This window comes from Aulonocara sp. 'chitande type north' Nkhata Bay, linkage group LG13 (genome assembly GCF_057382095.1).
Source record: "Aulonocara sp. 'chitande type north' Nkhata Bay isolate Kocher_YH1m ecotype deep benthic linkage group LG13, A_spYH_male_GT1.1, whole genome shotgun sequence".
In the NCBI taxonomy this organism is placed as follows: domain Eukaryota; kingdom Metazoa; phylum Chordata; class Actinopteri; order Cichliformes; family Cichlidae; genus Aulonocara; species Aulonocara sp. 'chitande type north' Nkhata Bay.
In genome coordinates, this window is record NC_141356.1 from 3,279,840 (window position 1) to 3,302,070 (window position 22,231).

A 22,231-nucleotide genomic window follows, 5' to 3' on the forward strand; every position below is an offset into this window, starting at 1 on the left:
TGGACCACAGGTTCTCAATGGGGTTCAGATCAGGTGAACAAGGAGGCCATGTCATTAGTTTTTCTTCTTTTATACCCTTTCTTGCCAGCCACGCTGTGGAGTACTTGGACGCGTGTGATGGAGCATTGTCCTGCATGAAAATCATGTTGTTCTTGAAGGATGCAGACTTCTTCCTGTACCACTGCTTGAAGAAGGTGTCTTCCAGAAACTGGCAGTAGGACTGGGAGTTGAGCTTGACTCCATCCTCAACCCGAAAAGGCCCCACAAGCTCATCTTTGATGATAGCAGCCCAAACCAGTACTCCACCTCCACCTTGCTGGCGTCTGAGTCGGACTGGAGCTCTCTGCCCTTTACCAATCCAGCCACGGGCCCATCCATCTGGCCCATCAAGACTCACTCTCATTTCATCAGTCCATAAAACCTTAGAAAAACCAGTCTTGAGATATTTCTTGGCCCAGTCTTGACGTTTCAGCTTGTGTGTCTTGTTCAGTGGTGGTCGTCTTTCAGCCTTTCTTACCTTGGCCATGTCTCTGAGTATTGCACACCTTGTGCTTTTGGGCACTCCAGTGATGTTGCAGCTCTGAAATATGGCCAAACTGGTGGCAAGTGGCATCTTGGCAGCTGCACGCTTGACTTTTCTCAGTTCATGGGCAGTTATTTTGCGCCTTGGTTTTTCCAGACGCTTCTTGCGACCCTGTTGACTATTTTGAATGAAACGCTTGATTGTTCGATGATCACGCTTCAGAAGCTTTGCGATTTTGAGACTGCTGCATCCCTCTGCAAGATATCTCACTATTTTTGACTTTTCTGAGCCTGTCAAGTCCTTCTTTTGACCCATTTTGCCAAAGGAAAGGACGTTGCCTAATAATTATGCACACCTGATATAGGGTGTTGATGTCATTAGACCACACCCCTTCTCATTACAGAGATGCACGTCACCTAATATGCTTAATTGGTAGTAGGCTTTCGAGCCTATACAGCTTGGAGTAAGACAACATGCATGAAGAGGATGATGTGGACAAAATACTCATTTGCCTAATAATTCTGCACTCCCTGTATGTAATCGTTACAAGAATTTATTGAGAAAAAGCAAAATACATTGGAGCAGGAAAGGGTTGAAAAGAAGAGAAAGGTGGTTATGCTTTTGCCAGGAAAAAATGTTGTGGAAGTAAATCAGAAGAACTCTTTATTAACCCATCATAGCATTTTTTTTCTGTAACTGTGGCCAAGAAAGGCAGATTTATTTATGTGGCCCATTTCCAACACAGATGAGTAATATTATAAGTAATATTCAAAAATAAATGAACAAAAAAAGACTAAAATCTGCCCAGAATGAATATGCTGTGGAAAAACTCCTCCCCAGGTTGGTCCAACCTACACTCCAAGCCTACTCAAGCAGTAATAGCATGACCTTGGTACGGTGAGGGAATCCAGTGTCTCTGTTATTCTGTTCTATTTTGCTGGCGTGTTTTGGTTCCGGGTGTCCCCTTAGGAGGAAAGTAAGTCAGGGACCACCTTCATCCACTCGTTAACACAACTATTTAAACAGCCAAGCACATGCAAACAACTGATTGTGTTATGTTCTCTCTTATAACTTAACTTGTAAAGTAACAACACCTTTTGGTTGTTAGTAACTTACTTTATTAACCATGTTGTGGAAAAGGCACAGGCATATCAATGCGCACATACGCCACACTTGGTGTTCTCTACTTTACACAGAAAGTAGTACCACAAAAATATAAACTGATTTTACTAAATACATACAGTGGGGCAAAAAATATTTAGTCAGCCACTGATTGTGCAAGTTCCTCCACTTAAAATGATGACAGAGGTCAGTAATTTGCACCAGAGGTACACTTCAACTGTGAGAGACAGAATGTGAAAAAAGAATCCATGAATTCACATGGTAGGATTTGTAAAGAATTTATTCGTAAATCAGGGTGGAAAATAAGTATTTGGTCACCTCAAACAAGGAAAATCTCTGGCTCTCACAGACCTGTAACGTCTTCTGTAAGAAGCTTTTCTGTCCCCCACTCGTTACCTGTATGAATGGCACCTGTTTGAACTCATCATCTGTATAAAAGACACCTGTCCACAGTCTCAAACAGTCAGACTCCAAACTCCGCCATGGCCAAGACCAAAGAGCTTTCGAAGGACACCAGGAAAAGTATTGTAGACCTGCACCAGACTGGGAAGAGTGAATCTACAATAGGCAAGCAGCTTGGTGTGAAAAAATCAACTGTGGGAGCAATCATCAGAAAATGGAAGACATACAAGACCACTGATAATCTCCCTCGATCTGGGGCTCCACGCAAGATCTCATCCCGTGGGGTCAAAATGATCATGAGAACGGTGAGCAAAGATCCCAGAACCACACGGGGGGACCTGGTGAATGACCTGTAGAGAGCTGGGACCAAAGTAACAAAGGTCACCATCAGTAACACACTACAACGGCAGGGAATCAAATCCCGCAGTGCCAGACGTGTTCCGCTGCTGAAGCCAGTGCATGTCCAGGCCCGTCTGAAGTTTGCCAGAGAGCACATGGATGATACAGCAGAGGATTGGGAGAATGTCATGTGGTCAGATGAAACCAAAGTAGAACTTTTTGGTATAAACTCAACTCGGCGTGTTTTGAGGAAGAAGAATACTGAGTTGTATCCCAAGAACACCATACCTACTGTGAAGCATGGGGGTGGAAACATCATGCTATGGGGCTGTTTTTCTGCCAAGGGGACAGGACGACTGATCCGTGTTAAGGACAGAATGAATGGGGCCATGTATCGTGAGATTTTGAGCCAAAACCTCCTTCCATCAGTGAGAACTTTGAAGATGAAACGAGGCTGGGTCTTCCAACATGACAATGATCCAAAACACACCGCCCGGGCAACAAAGGAGTGGCTCCGTAAGAAGCATTTGAAAGTCCTGGAGTGGCCTAGCCAGTCTCCAGACCTCAACCCCATAGAAAATCTGTGGCGGGAGTTGAAAGTCCGTGTTGCTCGGCGACAGCCCCAAAACATCACTGCTCTCGAGAAGATCTGCATGGAGGAATGGGCCAAAATACCAGCTACTGTGTGTGCAAACCTGGTAAAGACCTATAGTAAACGTTTGACCTCTGTTATTGCCAACAAAGGTTATGTTACAAAGTATTGAGTTGTATTTTTGTTATTGACCAAATACTTATTTTCCACCCTGATTTACGAATAAATTCTTTACAAATCCTACCATGTGGATTCATGGATTTTTTTTCACATTCTGTCTCTCACAGTTGAAGTGTACCTCTGGTGCAAATTACTGACCTCTGTCATCATTTTAGGTGGGGGAACTTGCACAATCGGTGGCTGACTAAATACTTTTTTGCCCCACTGTAACAGATTTCTTTAAAGAATGGTCAAAAATACCTGCTAAAGTACAACCTGAGCTTCAGAATGAGCGGTAGTTCTCTCTTTGATTTCTCCAGTGCCTTCAACACTATTCTTCCCTCGGTTCTAAAGGACAAGCTGGAGAACTCTGGAGTGGACCATCACCTCACTACCTGGATCCTGGACTACCTCACCGACCGACCACAGTATGTGAGGACTCAGGGCTGTGTGTCGGACAGGGTCGTCTGCAGTACGGGGGCCCCACAGGGAACGGTTCTGGCTCCGTTCCTCTTCACCATCTACACTGCAGACTTCTCCCACAATTCCACCCAGTGCTTCCTGCAGAAGTTCTCTGATGACTCTGCAATAGTCGGCCTCATCACTGATGGGGACGACAAGGAGTACAGAGGTCTGACCCAAGACTTTGTGGACTGGTGCCAGCTGAACTACCTCCAGATCAACGCCAGTAAAACCAAGGAACTGGTGGTAGACTTCCGCAGGCACAAGCATTCTCCACTGCAACCACTGAACATCCAAGGTATGGACATTGAGGCTGTGGACAGCTACAGGTACCTTGGTGTTCATCTGAACAATAGACTGGACTGGACTCATAACTCAGACGCCCTCTACAGGAAAGGGCAGAGCAGGCTGTACCTGCTGCGGAGACTCAGGTCGTTTGGAGTGGAGGGCCCACTCCTGAAGACCTTCTATGACTCTGTTGTGGCTTCTGCTATCTTTTATGGCGTGGTCTGCTGGGGCGGCAGCATCTCTGCTGGGGACAGGAAGAGACTGAACAGGGTGATCCGAAGGGCCAGCTCTGTTCTAGGATGCCCTCTGGACCCAGTGGAGGTGGTGAGTGACAGGAGAACGGCGGCTAAGCTGTCATCCCTGATGGACAACATCTCCCACCCCATGCAGCAGACTGTGACAGCACTGAGCAGCTCCTTCAGTGGGAGACTGCGGCACCCACGGTGTGAGACGGAGAGATTTCGCAGGTCTTTCCTCCCCACTGCTGTCAGACTCCATAATAAAGACTTTAACTGATCAAGCACACACATCCATACATATGCAATAATACTAAGTGCAATAATCCTTTCTGTCATCGTTGTATTTTTACTCAGTTGTATATAGTATTTGTATTTGTATTCTATTTTTATCTTATTGTATATTTATTTTATTTTATTCTACTGTATATAGTATTTTATTTTATTCTATTCTGTACAGTTGTGTACTGTATTTATTCTTATTGTATTCTAATTTTTGCCTCATAACTTTTGCACTGTCCACTCCTGCTGTGACAAAACAAATTTCCCACGTGTGGGACTAATAAAGGTTATCTTATCTTATCTTATCTTAACTGAAAATGCTTTGCTGATCTCAGAGTTCAGAAGAGAATGACAAGACTACTTCAAGCTGATAGGAAGGCATTAGTAACTCAAAGGTATGCAGAAGAACAGCTCTGAATGCACAACACAGGCAACCTTGAAGCAGATGAGCTACAGCAGAAGACGACCTAACCAGACACGACTCCTGGCAGCGGGAAACTGAGGCTACAATTTGCACCAAAGTTAGAAAGTAGAAGACGATGAAAACCAGTGGAGATTTCTTCTGCCACATTTGAACGGTAGCGTCAGAATTTGGTGAATCCAGCATTGTACCACGGGGGACCTTATCATTGTCTCAGTGTACTGATCTTCTGATCAAGCACATCCCTTTCGTTACAATGATGCACTTCAGCTCTTCCTACAAACCCAAATTCACTCCCTGTGTAGTTCAACTCATGCTAAGATGAAACAGCCATTGGTCAGCAAGGTCTAGGAATAAATTCATAAACGCTTTCCTTGGTGAACCTGAGGAAGGATCATCCCATCAACAGTTACTTTTGTTTCCCTGCAAGCGAGATTTTCTCTCACTTGTTCTCTTGTTGGTGGTCAGCGGGCACTGGCTCTCTATTGTCCTCCCCCTGAGTATCACATAAATCTTCGAAGGCACACAAGCCTACTGTGACCTAGGCCTCTTCACCTAGATGCCTAATGAGACAGGCACCCCGGTGTGGGCCGAACTCAACACCATCAACCTCACTTGTATTTTCCCATTTATTTATTTCTTTATCATTTGAATCATGTTCAATATTTAAGAATATCCTTGTACAAAAATTAATGCATCATGTTTTTTTAGGTCAGTTAAAAACCATACTAAATATTCAAGCATAAAAAACTGAAATTCATAATACTGCTGAAAGAACATTCTTCCAGAGACTTGCATGAAGATCTGGTCATAAATAGTAGCCCAACCGTAGTAAGAGACTGTATGGACTTTAGTTCGTCACCCTCACTTTTGATTGTTGGTAGGAAGGATTAGGGACAGCACATGTCTAGAAAAATAATGAAATGACTTTTAGTTTGGGTTATAGATATTTACAATGATTATTAAAAGTGCTATTATTGCTATAAAAAACATTGACAGTAACATTATTATTAATTGTAATACTAACAAAAGTGGTAAGACTGATTGTAAATGTAATGATGTGGGGATAGCAGACACCAAATCTTAGCAGTCAGTGGAGACAAAGCTGAATAAAACATTTCTGTCTGACAGTGTAATGAACACAGTGGCTTGTGGGGACTGTAAAAAAAAGTTCTATTTTCATTTTCAACCTCCATCAAATTCTCATCATAATTATGTCAATATCCCTCCAAATGCAAACACTTCCAATCCTGACAGAAAGTAATATGGTGAAAGGCCATTAAAAATGAACCCCCCCCCCCCCCCCCAACACACACACACACACACGCATATGCACAGCAATCACCTCCTAACTTGCCCCCGCCCTCCACCCAATAAAACTTTTGGCAGGCCTGAGCTGTTGTAATTGGCAGCCAGCTTGCCGTGCCGATAGACTCCCCTCAGTCCTACGGGTCAAGAGTAATTTACTGAGCTGCTAAACGCCACTAGTTTCTCTCCCTTTCTCTCTTTCTACCCAGTCCAATCTCCCTTACCCTCAGCCCCCCCCCCCCCCCCCCCCCCCCTCATCCCAGCATCCATATTGGAATTCCCATCCAGGCTGTATTACAAGCCGAGATGATGGCTTAATCCCTTGTTAATTAGGGACAACATCTCCAGCAGCTGAGGCTAAAGCGGAGAGTGGCAGAGGCTCCAGAGACATGAGGGCTCTGGCCGAGCTTGTGGCCCAGTCAGGAAAACCTGGCTCATGCTCAGAGAGCTGGCGAGGGACGGGGGTTAGGAGAAGGGGGGGGCTTGGATGTTACGCTGGATGAGGATTGAAAAGGGCTCCTGTCTAATCCTCACTGATGGCTCTTCTAGGCTAATGGAGTCTGGACAACTGGCCAACCGGATGCTGCTGCTGGCGCTGCGCTTGCCCACTCCACTCCACTTCAGTGGGTCAGGTGCATTGTGGTTTCACTGAGAATCTAGTTAGAAGGCTCCATTATTCATTTGGCTGATGAGCACCAAACAAAATGCCTTTTTCTTGGGATTTGTTTGGCCATACTCAGATTGCCAGGTTTTCCAGTTTTTTTTTTTGTGTGTGTGTGTTTTTGTGTGCACCTTCCCTTGTGGCCACTTGAGATTGCTCCAAAAGTGAGTCAGCCCCCTTAAACAACCATATTAAATTGAAAAACTTAACTTATTTTTAGCCTGGTACAAAAAAAATGTCTCAGGTCGTTGTTTCCACCTTCATTACAATAGTGTGATGGCTGGGTTGGGTAAGGTTGTGATTGTTTTGATTGACATGTATGTTAGGTAGATAGGTCTCACAAGTAGATTTAGCCATATTTGGGCCATTTTGGGCCAATTTAATTAAAATATCAAAAAAATTATTTGATCTATCTATGCCTGTGCGTGTGCTAACTTAGCTTGCTAACCAATATTGACTCAGCTAATAACTTACCTGTAATCCAAATATAGTAACTTCTGACTCCAAACCTACCTTGTGCTAAAGTTTAAAGTTAGGAACATGGTCTGCTGTCTGTTCTTATCTATATTACAACCAGAGTTACAAAACTGGACCTAATTACTGTGTTTGAGCTGTTGGTGTCTTTTGGAGGCCTTGTTTTTTTTTTTTTTTTTTTTAGTTATTTGACTGAAAATATGTCTTGCTAGGTGTGAGAACCAGAGATGCACTGTAAACCCGAACAAGTTGACTGAACTTAAAACTTTTGTGGAAACTGATTACCTCAAAAGATTTAAGTACAAAAACTCATATCTTCTAAGTATGGGGTACTCAAAATTTGTATTTATTGTTAACCTAAAAATTTTAAATTATATTTTATATTTTATTAATTGAGCTTTACTCAAAGACTGTATACTTTAATTTCAATATTTTTGTGTTTCTTGTAGTTTATTATTTTGATGCAACACAATGCAATTATATTACAACCTAAACTCAAATTATCTGATTATTAATTAAAAGATATTTATGTTGTGAGTGTAGACTACTAAAAAAAAAAAAAGTACGGAAATTCAGTTACTTTACATTTTGTTTATTTAACATTTTTTCATGAAAATTTAAAAACATCACAAATGTTTTTATAAAACAACTAACATGGACATCGGCACCATAAAGTGAGCATTATAAATTCTGTGTAGAACATTTATCTTTTTATAAACTCACAAAGGGCGACATCAGTCCTAATTGCATCTTTCTCAAAATACACAAAAATGCAAAACAAAAAGTCAAATACTAATCACTTTTTTTTAAAATAGAAATGAAAAACAATTTTTTAAAATGGGTACAAAGACGATCAGCTTCCAAATAACCAGATAAGGCAGTCAAGTATAGGAAAATTAGGTAAACTGATGGAGTTAAATCCACCCAAAGCCTGTAGTAAACTTAAAGTGCTTAAAGTGCTTCAAACAAAGTGCTCAGTAACAGAGTGCGTGTCCTAACAAACATTGCCTTATATTCCTTAAGAGCATGTAGGCAGGGGTTTCAGGGGTTTGCCGTCATCAAGCCCCATGAAGATATTTTGGACTAAGGCAAATGTGTGAACCAGCTTCCTGGGGTAGTCTAAATGCAGAGCATAGATCAAGCCAAACAATAAAGCAAATGCATTTGCAAATCTGGGAATATCACGCATCACCTAGTCGCCTTTCGCCAAAACAGCCATGCTTGAGGAAGTAAAATGGACTGGACTGGGAAGCGCCGTCGGTAACCACTGTGAGAAGGGCAACTGGAGTGTCAATGAGGGTCGACTCATCCAATGCGTCCGCCTGGAATAGACACAGTATCAATGGTAAATGGCCTGTATTTGTATAGCGCTTTACACATTCAGTCATCCAGACATTCACACCCATTCACACACTGGTGATGGCAGCTACATTGTAGCCACAGCCACCCTGGGGCGCACTGACAGAGGCGAGGCTGCCGGACACTGGCACCAGCGGGCCCTCTGACCACCACCAGTAGGCAACGGGTGAAGTGTCTTGCCCAAGGACACAACGACCGAGACTGTCGGAGCCAGGGCTCAAACCGGCAACCTTCTGATTACAAGGCGAACTCCCAACTCTTGAGCCACGATCACCTCAATTAAATAAGTAAGGTTGGTTTGAGAGAATGTGACAAGCATGACCTGTAATCTAGCAAAACATTCAGCAGTGTAGTGGGTTACTTTGTAACGAGTTAGGGTACTCTACTTTTTTTGAAAAATGTACATTAACGTGTTAGCTTCTTGCATTACATAATTTGTATTTTTATTATTTTTCTAAAAAAAAAAGTAATTTTTTATTTCATGACTTTATCTCAAAAAGAAACTAAATCTTGACTTCAGCCTGGTTTTTGGGCCACCTGCAGCATAGCCATAGTGCTGTGATACGCCTGTGCCCTGCTCCTGACCTGTGTGTGTGTGGGTTTTCTACAGAGAGGGTATTTTGTTTGTACAATTTGGTAGCTGCTAGGGTATTAAATTGTATTTAAAAAAATCCATAGCATTTTATCTTACTGGCAGAATTTAAGTAATGCAAAAATACACTTACATTACATGTCTAAAAGAATTCTGGGTCCTCCTCCCGCAGGTATACAGGAAGGGCACGAAGTACTGCAGTGCGTTTCACGTTGATATCAGGCGCCTCCTAAAAAGGGAAAAGAAAAGTTCATTTAACGCAAAGTTTTCAGGTGTCATTCTTTGGGGAGAATACATGTTTATGAAACTGCATGACATCAGACTCTACTAAATTTTGGAGACTTTTCTTTTAAGATACAACCTTTCTGTCTCTTGTGACAGAGAGTATGTTTCTTAATCATTTGACAAAAACCCTACACAGTATTTTAAAATAGTGTTCTCCAGATCAGAGCTGTGATCTATATAGAACATGGGGTTCAAAGCAAGGAAAAATTGTGTGTTTATCAGTGAAACTTTTAATTTGTGTTAATTTTATCATTATCAATATATGAAATCTTCACCTTAAGGGACTTAATGAATGGTTTCTTCAATAGATCTTTCAACTCACCTGTGTTTACTGTCTCCACCTGAAATTAATTGCAGTCTGAATTTTTTTTCCTTCTGTCTTTTTGTCTTTGGCCTTCAGCCTTGGAAGAAAAAATAAAAATATTGAAAACCTTATCAGCACACTAAATATACAACACCTTGCTATATTTCAATTGTTTTAGATAGAAGTTGCCACTGCTAGCTAAGTCACTTTTGAATGATGCTAATGAGAAGAAAAAAAAAAAAACCTGCCGAACAATGAGGCTGCTGTTGTAAAAACGCCAACTTTCTTGCGTTGGCAAGGGGTCGTTAAAATATCACTAAGACCCTTTCTTTATGTGTGATTCTTCGTAAAACTGTGTTTTAATCGGTTAAAACTGTAAAACTGACGACATAATCTATGTTTGAAAAAGAGCGCGAACAACCGCGAACAACTATTCACCACCTGGGTCTGTGCTTTTTAACACAACAGCGCATTCGAAAACAAGTTATTGGCTGCAACATATTAATATACTTGCTTTTTTACGGAAAAAATAAACATAACGAAGGTTCCGTTTTACTTACAAGTTTCTCCAAATGTGCTCTCCAGTCGCTCGAGAAGGGCAGCCATATTGAACAGAATTTTCTGTCAACGTCGTTCAGGTTAGAGAGAAGACGTCATGACGTCATGACGTCCACATGCGGAGCTCGGAAAAAAACATTTACTCAAAAATCATAATTAAGAAAGCAGTATTTACTCTTAACTTCTAAGCCATGTACAATTATAACTGTTTGAATCGTTAACCGAACAGAAAAGTTTTAAGTTGTTTCAACTTTGTGAGGAATTTTAATTGTTATATCCACAAACTTTATAAGTCAGGTAGACTGTTGGGGTTTACAGTGTGGGCAGTAACGCGTAATCCGATTACTTTTTTCAAGTAACGAGTAAAGTAAGGGATTACTATTGCAAAAAAGGTAATTAGATTACTGTTACGTTCCCGTAAGCACGCTGCATTACTGCCTTACTAAAACCGTGATTTTTTTTGCGAGAGTGTCTCATGACAATGACGTAAGCGAGTGCGACATTCGTGGCAACAGCTGTGTGCAGATCAACAATGGATTATATATCGAGTGCGGGAGAGAGCATGAGCGTGCAGCGTTTAAAGCGTGGAAGTACTGACCTTATTTTGAGTTTGATTCTGTAAAAAGTGACAAAAACATTAGTGTCCGCTGTTGACTGCGTGTGAAGAAAACTTCTTTTTACAGCGAAAACCCCCCTTAACTTCCGAGCAAGCACCGAGTGCGCTACCTGGGGATGGGAAATTCACAGACAAACTTGCGGATTCTTCCACTGACCGCTGCAGCACACCTGCACCAGGGCACACATCCGCCTGCTATACAGGTGAAAATAGAGCAACAGGACTGCTGAGTTATTGATTTTATTTATTTTCTGCTGTGTTTCACTGGCATCTATTTGAAAGACTGAGTGTAAACACAAAAAATATTTTATTTTATGTGCTGGAATGTGCAGAAAATAGGTTTAAATGTTAAATAAATTTCTTCCAGTCAGAGAATGTTCCATATAATTTAATTTTCGCTTGATGCATAAAGTTAAAAGATTACAACTAATAAAACAAGTTTAAAAAAAAAAAGAGACTTTTCCATTTGATTACATTTTGTATGATGGATTATGCAGAAAAAGTAGAATTGGGTTGAAAGATCTCTCGCTTTATCACCTATTCAGGTTGTAAATCGTGTTTTTGAAAAGTAACTAAGTAACTAATTACTTTTGAAAATAAGTAATCAGTAAAGTAACGGAATTAGTTTTGGGGGAAGTAATCAGTAATTAGTTACTGATTACTTTTTTCAAGTAACTTGACCAACACTGGTGAGAACATTAAAGTTTGTGCTTTGAAATTGTAGTATTTTGTTGATCTGTGTCTTTGCACCAATTATGGAGCTATCCTATATCCTGAGCTGATAACTCAGCACTTTGCCTGTCCTTGAGAGATGTTTTGGGCTAAAAAAACTCCAACATGAAAGCAGCTAAAATTCTATTTGCACCTTTAGGCTGGTTCTTTTATAAATCTTGCAGGTTAAAAATGTGGCGTTCAGAAGGCATGTAGCAATGTCATGGCTATGTTGGTCTTTTTATATAGCCTGAGATTCACACAGTCAAATTATGGTTACGTATTTTATGGTAGCAAAAAGCAAGTATTGATAGCATAACTCAGTTTTTCATTGTCTCCAGGAATTTAAATGTCCTCTGAAGTCACAGATATGTGACTGGTGTGTGTGTGTGTGTGTGTGTGTGTGTGTGTGTGTGTGTGTGTGTGTGTGTGTGTGTGTGTGTGTGTTTGTGTGCATTTTTATGAGTATTTGTTCATCACCTCATCTGCTTTTCTTGACAGCTATGGATCATATTTCCCATGGTGTGCACAAAGCCTCAGCACCATTCAGGCAAACAAACAAACAAACTTAATCCCAGTCATAAGCATCTCTACACTATGTTTTCTTGTGTAAAATTGTCTTGTGTAAAACTGTCTGGGGGCGGAATTTGCAGGTAAATGAAGGGAGAAACAGCAGGAGTGGGGGGGTGGGTATGGCTGAGAGTCAGCAGCATGAAAAATGAGGGGTAAAGAGGCAGATGAAAAGTGCATTTTCTTACGTTTCCTTTTCAGGTGGCAACAAAAGCCCATTTATTTGGGCCTGCATTTCCACTGGCAAAGTGTTGGAGTGTACTGTTAGCGGAGTGCATTATAAATACAGCCAGGCTTGCCGCTGTCCCCCCTCCTCCTCTCCCCGGATGGCCCAGGCTCCTGTGGAGCTCCAAACACTAGGTAATTATCCAGCACCACACCGCCTGCTGCTTCACTACCTGTGTGTCCAGCGCCACTAGAGAGAAGGATGGATGGAAGGGGTGGGGGAGAGAGACAGAGAGGGACAGATGGAAATGGAGAAGGATCAAGGCAGAGGGACAGAAAACTGTGTGTCTGTGTGAACGTAGAAGGAGAGAAGGAAAATGTGGAAATGTTTGATGCTTCTTTTTAAAGTATCAAACACAGGATGTGAGTCAACAAATGTACAGTACAGTGGGGAAAAAACACAATGCACATGCAGAGAAAAAACCTATTAGCAGTTATGCTGCCTACTCATGAACTGTTTCAAAAATCATTGCACAAGTTAACGAACACTTGTGCGTCCCATGGAATATTTTGTATTATGTTGACACGATTCTATTACATAATTTCTGCAGGTCTCTCATAGCCACACCTTTTATTAAAGCGTATGCCCAGTTTATGTGAATGCCCTTTTCACACAGAGAGATTTCAAAAGAAAGAACTTGAAGCAAATGTGCAAATCTGTCTGTCTTCCCTCACCACCAGCTGGTCACAGCAGATAGCTGCCTCTCCCCGAGCCTGGATCTACCAGAGCTTTCTTCCTGTTAAAAGTTTTTCCTTCCCACTGTTGCCAAGTGGGGGCTGTCTGATTGTTTTGGTCAGCTATTGTATGTTTTTTACCTTACAAATGGTAAAATGGTAAATGGCCTGTATTTATATAGCGCTTTTACTAGTCCCTAAGGACCCCAAAGCGCTTTACATATCCAGTCATCCACCCATTCACGCACACATTCACACACTGGTGATGGCAAGCTACATTGTAGCCACAGCCACCCTGGGGCGCACTGACAGAGGCGCCCCAATATAAAGCACCTTGAGGCAGCTGTTGTTTTGGCTTGGTGCTATATAAATAAAATTGAATTTATCCAAGTTTAATATATAGTTAATTCACAAACACAAAAGAAACTGATATTAATAGCAAATAAAATAAGGTAGTTGTACTGCTCTAATAATGAATAAAAAAACATTTTTATTCATGTTATGAATACTGGTGCTATTAATAGCTCTGACCATGTTTAATTATACGATTTCTTTTTGTAACTTATGGAGCTTTTCTGTCTCTCATTTGACTATTTTTCATACCAGTGCCCCGGTCTGCACTACACATGGCAGACTCTGTTCTGGAATTATTAACAAAATATAACGTAGGCCTACTGAAGGAAAATATTAATAGAGACCATCAATTAAGGTGGCTTTCCTTTCCTTTTCCAGAAATTTTTATTTTTATTTTTTCATTTTAATTCTTTATACTGCCATTAAAATACAATGTAGTCATGGGAGAATTTACATAGGAAGCAGCATGTGAGGCTGGGAAAGAATGTCTCGGACTCCCGGACCATCAGCACCGGCTCCCCTCAGGGCTGTGTTCTTTCTCCTCTGCTCTTCTCCCTGTACACCAACTGCTGCACCTCCACCCACCAGTCTGTCAAGCTAATCAAGTTTGCAGATGACACCACCGTTATTGGGCTCATCTCAGACGGGGATGAGTCTGCCTACAGGAGGGAGGTTGAACGTCTGGTGTCCTGGTGCAGCCACAACAACCTGGTGCTGAATGCCCAGAAGACAGTGGAGATTATTGTGGACTTCAGGAAGCACACAGCCCCACTCCCCCCCATCATCCTGACTGACACCCCCATCACCTCTGTGGACTCATTCCGCTTCCTGGGTACCACCATCACTCAGGACCTGAAGTGGGAGCCCACCATCACCTCCGTCATCAAGAAAGCCCAGCAGAGGATGTACTTCCTGAGGCAGCTGAAGAAATTCAACCTGCCAACACGGACGATGATGCAATTCTACACCGCAATCATCGAGTCCATCCTCACCTCCTCCATCACCGTGTGGTACGCTGGAGCCACTATCAGGGACAAACAGAGACTGCAGCGTGTTGTGCGCTCTGCTGAGAAGGTGATTGGCTGTAGACTCCCATCTCTGCAGGACCTGTACACCTCCAGGACACTGCGGCGTGCAGCTCGGATCTCAGCTGACCCTTCTCACCCTGGACACAGTCTGTTTGACCTGCTCCCCTCAGGCAGGAGGCTCCAGTCCATTCGCACCAGAACCTCTCGCCATAAGAACAGTTTCTTCCCCTCTGCTGTCGGACACATGAACAATAACCGTACGACTGTCCCCACCACTAACACATGACCCTACGCTGTGTTCACTGCATCATTCCATGTTTTGGCACTGATCACCACCTGCACTCATGTATATATCTTTCTACGTGGCACTTTTAATTCTTATTCTTATTTTTATTTTCATGTCTATTTAAACGTAATTTATGACAGTATGTTTGCACTGAAGCACCGCAGCAATTTCCTAATGTTGTAAACCTGCTCAACATTTGGCAATAAAACCCTTTCTGATTCTGATTCTGATAGTTAGTAACGATACGCAGTGGCACAAACCAGTGATCTGTATGCCAGACAAGGGCCAGATGTCATGACCTGGGCTTGATGAGGGCCTGTATGAAGTAGACCTGAGACTAAAGTGATGTGGCTAAACTAGACCTGCATGAAGCACATAAAAAACTGCAGATGTAGAGCCAAATACACCAAGAGTCCCAAATTTTTCCAAGTAAAAAATCTTTTCCACACCACCACCTTAGAAAGCTACCCACATTATTAACACTGACACCAGTTTCTGCCCCTCCAGTCTCAGCGGAAATGGCAGTCCGTCAGACCAGCCATCAACTGTCCAGTTTTGGTGAGCTTGAGCCCTTTGCAAAGTCAGACTTTTCTTCTTGACTGACAGGAGTGGTCTTCGGCTGCTTTAGCCCATCTGCCTTAAGGTTTGTCATGTGCACTCCTCTTCTGTTCGCTGCCACTGTGAAGAGTAATATTTCTGAGCTACTGGTGTCTTTCCATCAATTGTAAGAAGTCAGCCAGGTGTTTCTGCCCATGAATAGCATATGAGATCATTCAAGTGCACATCTAACTTCACACCTATTTAAAATGAATACTTTCATCACTTTCATCACAAATGTACAGTACATCTTAAAGAAAAGAACTACAAAACATTTTGTAGTTCTTACATACAGCAGTATGGAAAATTATTTACCTCCTTCCTGATTTTTTTTTGCACATTTATCACATTTCCATGTTTCAGATCATCAAACAATGTTTAATAGTTCACAAAGACAACACAAGTAAAATACAAAATGCAGTTCTTAAATAATGATTCAGTTCTTAAAGGGAAAAACATATCCCAACCTCGTGTGAACTCGTGTGAAAAAGTAATTTAATTTGAAGTAATTAAATCATAGATAAATTGGACCTGCTTGTTGCCAGACCTGTTGGATCAAGAAATTACTTAAATAGAAGCTTTCTAAAAAAAAAAGTGAAGTTGGGTAAAAGATCTAAAAACAACAACGACAAAAAAAAAAAACCCACAGAGCATTGGGTTAAAATCTAAAGAAACGGCCGAGAAACAAAGTTATTAACGCGTGTCGGTCTAGAAGCCATTTTCAAGGCTTTCAGTGAACCAAGGTGAGAGCCATTACTACCGAATGAAGAAACCTAGAAGTCACTGGGCTACCAAAATTACTCCAAGAATGCACTGATAACTCATCCAGGAGGTCACAAAAGAGCCCGCAACATCTAAACAACTCCAATTCTTCTCCAAAAAGTTGATTCTGTTCATCTGGACGTAGCGTTTTGTGGGAGAAACGTTTCGTCACCCATCCAAGTGACTTCTTCAGTCTCAGCTGACTGCAGGTTTCCCCAATCTTATAAACAGTACATTTACATAATGACTGAAACCAGCCCACTGAAGGAACAATGGGCTGGGAGGTCAGTTCCTTAATCTTAGTTATGCAAATTCTCATGACCATTGATCAACAACCACTGACCAAAACCCACTGATCAAAGACCACTGATCAAAGACCACTGATCAAAGGCCAATTCTCCAATTCTTCTGTGCCTCAGTTATATTAGTGTTCATAATTCAAGAATAACAAAACTGTATATACTGTATATTCTGTGTATTTATTATTTCACTCTTATTGCCTGTTCTTATTGTCCTCATCTTCGTTATGCTGCTCTGTTGTTTGTTAATTGCCCCTTGGGGATAAATAAAGTCTTCTGATTCTGATTCTGAGAGAAAAAGCTCATCTTACTGTTGCCCCAAAACATCTCGGTGATCGCCAAGACTTTTGGGAAAATGTTCTGTCAACTGATGAGACCAAAGTTGGAACTTTTTGTACCCATCTGCCATAGAACTAACATAACATTTCATTAAACTAACATATCAACAGTCCAACATAGTGGTGGTAGAGTGATGATCTGGGGCTTTTTCAACTGCTTAAGGACCTGGACAACTTCCATAATTGATGACTGGATGATGAATTTGACCAGAGAATCCCTTTTCACAGCTCTTTATGAATTTAAAGCAAATTTTTTTGATTTGATTTTCGATTTTCTAGAAATACTTCAGCAAATGTTTATGTGTTCATGGGTATTTTGGTACACCATTAGTTTCTATACAAAGCAGGGTTTAAAGTTAATGAAAGGTTAAAAAAGTAGACTCTTTGGCAATTTGAACAGATCTTCGCAGAGTAAACACAGGTGTAATCAATACAATCAGTTATGGTGTTTTTAGTGATTCCATTGTACCAAGGATGTACCAGGGCTTTAATAATGACATTAATTACACCTGTGGTTATCATGGAATGATGTGTCAAAATGAATGCAGAGAATCAAGTTTTTGGCTATGAATTAGAAATCATTTGGTTCTTTTCTACTAGTGTTCGTTTTGCTAAATTAAATGGCTTGGTTTTTTCACCACCTTATACCATGCTGCTCTCAAACTAAAACCGCACCATTAAACTGAATTGAAAGTGAGTGAGGGAGAGTGTGGAGTAAAAAAGCTCTCTGCCCTCGTGGCTCACCCTGTTAAAGTGTCTTTATTAGGAGTCAGGGACTGATCACACTGCTAAGTGACCTGCCAAGGTCACAAAGAAGGGCAGCCTTGGTAATTAGTATGCTCTTTAGTGAGGCAGGGACGCGATTGGCTTCGACGACATTAGTATGCCTCAGTGTGGGACTAAGGGGTTATGCTAAGCTACACTAGCCATTAGTATGCTCACATCTCAGGAGAACATGCAGTGCTGGGTTTTGTTCATGCCTGCCCACCGATGGATGTGGTGGACAGTGAGCACAGTTAATTGCGCTTTTGGAGTTTATTTAATTGGACTAATATAAGTTAAATGCAGCATCGGCAGTAATGTGATTCCCTTTAAAGAACCCTCTGGTAGTTTGCAACCTGTTTTATTTATGTGTTGTCTTTTTGGTTTCTTGCTAACAATAGAAATTATTCAGTTTGGATCAATTCCATTTTATTTGTATAGCGCCAAATCACAACAATAGTTACCTCAAGGTGCTTAATGTTATAAGGTAAAGACCCTACAGTAATAGACAGAATACTCCAACAATTGGACAACCCACCTAGGAACAAGCATTTGGCAGCAGTGAGAAGGAAAAACTTCCTTTTAACAGGAAGAAAACCAGGAGAACCAGGCTCAGGGAGGGGCAACCATCTGCCTTGACTGGTTGGGGGTGAGGGGAGGAAGACAGGACCAACAAACCCTGTGTAGTAGAGTCAGAGATTAATAATAACGAAATAATGAGCTAAATAACAATAACTAATGATTTAATCCAGAGTGGTGTATAAACACAGAGATTAAAGAAGTGTATGAAGAAGGAACACTCAGTGCATCATGACAAGACTGTAGCAGCCTAGGCCCATTGCACCTGATCCAGCCCTTACTATAGGCTTTATCCACTACTAAACATACACTTAGGAATAACCTGGATTTTGCCTAAGTTTGAGGGAAGTGTGAATTCTTTGTGGTACACCTCCTGATTCAGTTGACTGTAGCAGCATTAATTTGGAGTAATCATTTTCTGTATGACTTTTTGAGTCTCTTGCTTTGTTTTGGGTGAATTTTGGCCAACTGTTCTTCATAATACTGTGTTACCTTACCTTTTAATTCGTGCATGCTAAAGGTCCTGCATCATTATTTCAATCATTATGAGGTGTGAACTTTGGAACCTTGTTTCTTTTCTTTTTTATTCATTCGGTTGTACAGCTGGAATCACTGTCCTGTAGTATGACAAACTTTTGGCAAGGCTTTAGCTGTGAGACAGATGGCCTCACATCTGACTCTAGAATACTTTTGTATACAGAAGAATTCATGGTTGACTCAGTGACTTTAAGGTGCCTAAGTCCTGTGGCCTTGTTTGTCCAAAGCACATTATTCCAGAAGTCTTGAATCGTTCAGATGAAGCTTTGCAAGCCTGAACTGTGCTGCAATGCTCTTTTTAAAGAAACCCACTATATACATCCGGCTCCATGACCAACGCCAAAATGACAGTCACATCCCACAAATAGAGCTAAAAAAACTGTAACAAAAAAAAGGCTAAAGTAAATAATGCTCCTTTACCTTCGCACAAGCTGGAAATCGCTCAGTAATATTTACCGATCTGTTCGCCAGTCCATTTTAAAAGCTAAATGTGTAGAATCTTAGATTATACTTGTGTTCAGTCAGAACCACAATGGTTGAAAGGATGATATAAATGATTGCAGATGGAAATATATGTTAATGTAGTTCTGGTCTGGGACATCTCTGCTCTTCCCTGTGTTTACATAGAAAGCCAGGAGTCGGGAAGAGTGGCAGCAAGGCCCCCAGTACACAACAGAGCAGGTATTAATGAAATGAGATAAGGATGTGCTGGGGCCGAGATGGGTTTATAATGGACCAACTGTAGGCAGCTTTGTATGAGTTGTGATAATCAGATAACTAGAAGAGCCTCAGCTGCAATGTGTAAATAGATGCAACCCTGTCACTATAAAGACTTGCATATGGCTTCTGTGAACTGATGGTATTTAATAAAGTTAAACAGCTGGAAGAAACAACCACAAGTTTTGCTTCTGTTACTTTTTTGTCAAACCAGACTCAAGCATGGAAACTCAATTTTGTGTTTTGACTAAATGTTTTTATCGATGGGATAGCAACACTTGTTTGTCCCAAGATTCTTTTGATCAGCAAAAGAATGCAACAGTGAAGGAGTGTGTGTCACATGCCAAAAGCTTTAGTGCCGGCAACCTGTAATGAGCCATGCTGGAAATGTATTTGAAATTACAAAGAAAAGCGTCTGGACTTCTTTAAGTTACTTGAAGACGTTTCACCTCTCATCCGGGAAACTTCTTTAGTTCTGAAATGTCTTCAAGTAACTTAAAGAAGTCCAGACGCTTTTCTTTGCAAGCTCCTTTGACTACGATGCCCTGGATGACTGAGAACCTTCACAGACATATTTGAAATTACCTTGCACCTTTGCAAAAACAAGTCCTTTAATGGCTGCCCCGCTTAATTTGCATGACAGGGATCAGGGGGTAAATGGCTAGAACACTGTTCATGATCATTCTGGCTAGCTTTAACCCTTGATTAAGACATTGTTAAAATAAAATTCGTTTTACAAGTAAGTAAAACAGAAATTTGTTTTTTTCCCAAGTAAACAAAACACAGAATTGAACCCTTGCAGCAGCGTTGGCAGGAGTATTTAATGCCCCGAGTCCTCAGTACCCTTAGTATGCCCTTCCTGTGCAGGGCAAAGCTGCCCCAGCATCCACGACGCATTAATATGCACCTCGTCAGCAGGCCAGTGCCAGGCTCAGCTACGCCAGCCATTGTTCCGCCACAATCAAATTAGCCCTGCTGATGAGGCCTGAGCTCTGTGACCTCCACAGGCCCACTGGTTTCCCAGCCCCAGAAATGACAAAGAAGATCTGAGGAGCTTAGGTCTTCGGGGACGGCGGGGGCTCACATACTGATTTCTGATTATGTCGGCTCTCCTTTTATTTATATATTTACCCGCTAGAAGTAATTGAGATGAGGTGTTGACTGCAATATGCTAAGCAGACGCCCCTGGCATGTGACATGTGAACTTGGTGTTGATGTCTAGCAACAGAGTTTGCGTCGCGTGTGTTTTTGTGTGTGTCTCACGAGTTTTGCTACTTTTGTTTGGTTCCTGCAACGGGCGTACGTGTCACGCTTAGACATTGACAGTCAGCTCATCCCTCGCAGATCCCTCCAGACCACCCCTCCACCACCTCCCCCCTCCCTCCCCTCTCTCCCTTCACCTCTCGTCCACATTTGTCTGATTTAGTGTGATCAGATGTGAGAGCCGACGCCTGCTGCTGCTGTTAATGCACCGTGGGCTCCACATAATAGAAGCTCACTCTGCCTGTAACACTGCTCTGCCGTGTGTGTGGTTTTGGGCAGGAAGAGATGGAAAATTAGATGTAAAGCATACCAATATTTGTAATCCCAATATGCACTGATGGAAGTAGCCCTGTGATAAATGTTTTGTAGCCCCATCTCCACTCTTGTACCTACACCAATCCTGTGTACATCTAATTAACTGAAATATGTATCCAGCACATTTGTGTAACATAACTTTAAGGCAGGGGAGATCTCTGAGAGCTCAGCTGACCTGCAGATTTGATACGGATCAGTGAAGGTTCACTGGGAGAGTGCAGCACAGTGAAACATGGTAAAGAAATCCCAATCAGATCGCACAATTACACTGCAGATGACTGCAGATCGGGTGGCAGCCGATCGGTCGCGGTGAAGGGGGAAAATGAGAGAAAGGGCTGAAGCAGGAAGTTCATGTCCTCTAATTTTCAAACATGTTAAAAGTGATACCTTGACAGTTTGAATGTTTTTTTTAGTTGCACAGGAAGATATCACATGGTGGAGGAAAATTTGTCTGCACACATCTTATTGGTAGGTAAGTGAAATTCAGCTTGTTAGTTATTAGGATTCTGACCTTTGTCTCTAGGATTTGACATGTGCCAAATGTAGAAGAGAAAAACACACTGACTGACTTTTATTGTGTCACCTGTAGGGATGGGTATCGAAAACCGGTTCTTGTTGAGAACCTGTTCCCACTGTTTCAATTCCTTGGAATTGTTTGACATTTTTGCAAACGATTCCCTTATGGACTCCAGTCGCCCCGAATGACGTCACCACGTTGCGGAGCGTCATTTACTTGGCGGATCAAACGCTAAAAAGTTTGGTTATACTTTACGAGAACGGATGATAACAGGGCAACTTGCAATACTTGCAAAGTAGATATTTCATTTAAGGGAGGAAACACTACGAATATGCAAAAGCATTTGCTCACAAAACACGCGATGAATATCGTGTTTTTAATTCCGCTCCGGACTCGTGAATCTCAACCCAGCAGCAGCGGTAACGTTTGCACGTCCTCTCCCGTTAATGCGGCAGGTAAATAATCAACTAACAGTGCATATTATGTTTGCGCGATCTGCCTTATTACAAAACCTGCCATTACTGTGCATTTAGGTGACCATGATGAGGCAGACAGAGTCTGGCTGGCTCAGATGCTGGCAGTTCTCACTGCAGTCTATCGTTATTGTCTCCTTTCAGCCCAGGATAGACGAATGTCACCGAGCAGTGACTAAGTTTGTGGTAAAAGTCTTGCACCCATTTGCCACAGCAGATGCCCTCGATTTTCGGTAAGTG

At 41.7% G+C, this 22,231-nt stretch overlaps 1 protein-coding gene and 1 long non-coding RNA gene across 6 annotated transcripts in view; one reads left to right on the top strand and one right to left on the bottom strand.

Annotated features, from left to right (window-relative positions):
- LOC147315466 (uncharacterized) overlaps nt 1-22,231 on the top strand; it is a 496,228-nt gene that overhangs the window by 175,911 nt on the left and 298,086 nt on the right. For 3 of the 5 annotated variants that reach the window (XM_086258291.1, XM_086258294.1, XM_086258290.1), the window contains exon 3: nt 12,466-12,624. The exons of the other annotated variants lie outside the window; for them this stretch is intronic. Coding sequence is in view for 1 of the 3 variants with exons in the window: in XM_086258290.1 (XP_086114416.1) it covers nt 12,466-12,624 (159 nt within the window). In the remaining 2 variants the exon portion in view is untranslated. The remainder of the gene's footprint in view (nt 1-12,465; nt 12,625-22,231) is intronic. 5 annotated transcript variants of the gene reach the window in all.
- On the bottom strand, nt 7,846-10,377 carry LOC147315468 (uncharacterized). The gene is made up of 3 exons (XR_015124308.1): nt 9,828-10,377; nt 9,354-9,449; nt 7,846-8,591 (listed from the first exon to the last, which is right to left on the bottom strand). It is a non-coding gene; the product is annotated as an uncharacterized LOC147315468 (long non-coding RNA).